The 3,019-nt window shown below is 53.4% G+C and overlaps 1 protein-coding gene across 1 annotated transcript in view; it reads left to right on the top strand.

Moving 5' to 3' along the window:
• Nucleotides 1-3,019, top strand: part of TTN (titin) — a 312,981-nt gene that overhangs the window by 64,028 nt on the left and 245,934 nt on the right. Inside the window, exons 47-49 of the mRNA XM_019522860.1 lie at nucleotides 6-360; nucleotides 1,140-1,418; nucleotides 2,419-2,982. Of these exons, the coding sequence (XP_019378405.1) occupies nucleotides 6-360; nucleotides 1,140-1,418; nucleotides 2,419-2,982 (1,198 nt within the window). The remainder of the gene's footprint in view (nucleotides 1-5; nucleotides 361-1,139; nucleotides 1,419-2,418; nucleotides 2,983-3,019) is intronic.

Here is a 3,019-nt window from a genome sequence, read left to right as displayed (position 1 = left end):
TGGAGGAGCAGACTGAAGAGATCCGCGAGGAGGGCGGGGGAGAGGCCGCAGAAGCGGAGGGGCAGCTAGCAGGGGAGGTTCGCCCCGTGCTCCGCAGGGAGCTGGTGGATATGGCTGTGGAGGAGGGCGGGAGCGTCAGGTTCGTGGCTGTCATCGCCGGGGCCAAGAAAGTGAATTGGCTTTTCCAAGGTAAAGCGGTTTATTCAGGCAAACGGTTCAAGTGCGCACGAAATCAGGACACGTACACACTAGTGATCAGCAAAGCGTGCAAGAAGGTGCACGAAGGAGAGTATGCCTGTGAGGCTCTGAATGGCGGTGGAAAAACAGCGACAGCCGCGAAACTCACAGTTGTAACAAGAGGTTGGGGATCAAATCCTGTTGCCCTCTAATACTCACTAATGCACTCGTGCCGCAGAGACCGTTTGATCTGTATCGCCCCCGATACAGATACGAGACTCAGGGCGACTCCCTTCATGCCATCACAGCACTAACAGCGGTTTCGCCCTTTCTCTTTCTTCTCTCACATTCTGGAAGTTGTTCACTTTTCCCGCCCCCACCTGCGACTCCGCGTATTTCTCACCTTTTTGGCATCGCTCCGGCTCTCGCTCTTGCTTGAGCCTCACATAAGCGAGGTTCAAGCGAGCCCACGTGTCACTTTTGCCTGCCTCGGAATTTCTTAACAGCGCATGTCGTGCACCGACACGTGCCCCGCGTCCGCCGAGCGGCCATCGGGTCCCTGGTTTCACGCTTCTCATCACGGCCACAAGTCTTGGGCACCATCACCCCGTCTTAGCCCAGTCTCATGCACTTCTTCATCGTCCGCTGTTGCAGCACAACGTGGTATATACTCTATATCACACTGTGAGGCATGAGGCCGGTGCTGTCACCGCCACTGTCTTCCTCAGATCCCATTCTGCGTTTGCACCCTGGTTCCTTCTGTTCAGTAAGTTTGGCACTGCTCACGGTGTGCTTTCAGTGTTTGACGGTCATTCTTTGTTTGTTATTTTTCCTTTACAGTCACTTTCCTTGAACTGCTAGTAAATCACCCCTGTAAATGTCAGTCGGTCACTTCATTAACAGCTGCTTCTCAAAAATGCCAGCGGGCGTGTATTTGAAACCTGTTGTGCTTCTGATTCCAGTTGCCCCGATCCTCAGGAGGAGGCTGGAGTCGCAGGAGGTAGCCGCTAACCACCTGGCCAAGTTCACCTGCGAGATTGAGGCGGCCCCTAACGTTAGATTCCAGTGGTTTAGAAGTGGCCGAGAAATATACGACGGGGACAAGTTTACCATTCGCACCTCGAATTACATCTCCACGCTGGAGATCCCCAGGCCGCAGGTCGTTGACTGTGGAGACTACAGCTGCAAGGCTTCCAACCAGTACGGCAGTGTAAGCTCCACTGCAGTGTTAAAGGTGTCTGGTAAGTGCGGTGCCTTCATCTGATCTTCTGTCATTGTGAACACCGCGACACTTTCACATGGTTTTCTTTGTTGTGTTTTTGAATGACTGCACGCGGATCCAAACAGGTGCGAAGGCCGAAGAGGACAGACCTTTGCGAGTGCCGGGCTCGGGTGGTTTCTGCGCCCAGAGGAGGAAACAGCTGGCAGTCGGGTGCCACGGGGGAATGGGCCGGGCGGGGGCTACGTCCACTCGAAACAGATCTGTGTTTATTTCAATGAAGGGATTCTTGCAGAGGGTTCATTTCACTTCCAGAAAATGCGCATCAGTGTGTTCTCGTTTATTTGGGGGGGGGGGACCTCTTTTTGCCCCGGTCTCTGAGCAAGAAAAAGTGTCTTCACCTGCAAGAATAAAAGTCTGAATGATTTGTCATATACTCCATCCACCCACGTGGGGAGGAGGGTGGCTAGGGTCCAGTTCCCTGCCTCTGACAGTAGTACAAACCTTTCCCCCCGGTACTTACTCATGTGGGAGGCTCGGTTTCATTGAACGGTCAAGCACCTTGATTAAAGGAACAATTATGGGAGTGGGCAGTTGTCTTAGGGAGCCAAGGGTACCTATCGGCCTATCTCAGGTTACTGAATATTCAATTCATACATTGAGACGCACACATTTTTAATACACCCTCTTCCCTCCTCCCGTATATTTTACTGGTTGAGCGGGTTTGGGAGCATTATTCGTGTCTTTTTTTTATTGCTCTGTCCTGGATCCAATATTCCTGGTTAAATCATTAACATTAGTAACTTAAGTCTACAAGTCCATACAAGTCTGTAGGTACTTACCGGGTGTAACCCAGGCTTTGGATGCTACCTACCGTCCCAGAGAGGCAGATGACCTGGACTCCTTTCTTCCTAGTATCGTTTGTCCTCTTCATTGCTCACCTCTTCTTTTGGCCCGTTTGCAATGCGTGACCTCCGCTTGCGGCCCTTGGACCTGTAACTGAGCAGCCCTTTCTTTTGCAGAAGCGTTTCCTCCAACCTTTCTGACCCGACCCGAATCTATCACCACTTTCGTGGGGAAAAGCGCCCGGTTCCTGTGCACGGTGTCCGGTACCCCGGTCATCGAGGCGGTGTGGCAGAAAGACGGCGCCGCCATCGCCCCTTCCGACCATCACCGCATTTCCTCGGTCGAGAACAAACACATCCTTGAAATCTCCTCTCTGACCGTGAGCGACAGGGGGGTTTACTCTTGTAAGGCCTCCAACAAGTTCGGCGCGGACATCTGCCAGGCGGAGATGGTCATTATCGACAAGCCGCATTTCATCAAGGTGCTGCAGTCCACGCAGTCCCCTGTCAACAAGAAGGTCCGCCTGGAGTGCCAGGTGGACGAAGACAGGAAGGTGACCGTCGCGTGGACAAAGGACGGCAACAAGATCCCTCCTGGCAAAGATTATAAGATTTACTTCGAGGACAAAACAGCAGCGCTGGAAATCCCGCTGGCCAAACTGAAGGACTCGGGACACTACGTGTGCACCGCCTCCAACGAGGCGGGCAGCAGCTCCTCCTCCGCTACGGTAGCAGTCAGAGGTAAGGCCGGGGCCGGATTAAGGCACATGCCTAGGGC

This window comes from Gavialis gangeticus, unplaced genomic scaffold (assembly GCF_001723915.1).
Source record: "Gavialis gangeticus isolate Ggan-Ray unplaced genomic scaffold, GavGan_comp1, whole genome shotgun sequence".
NCBI classification, from domain to species: Eukaryota; Metazoa; Chordata; order Crocodylia; family Gavialidae; genus Gavialis; species Gavialis gangeticus.
This window is presented reverse-complemented; position numbering and strand designations above follow the sequence as displayed.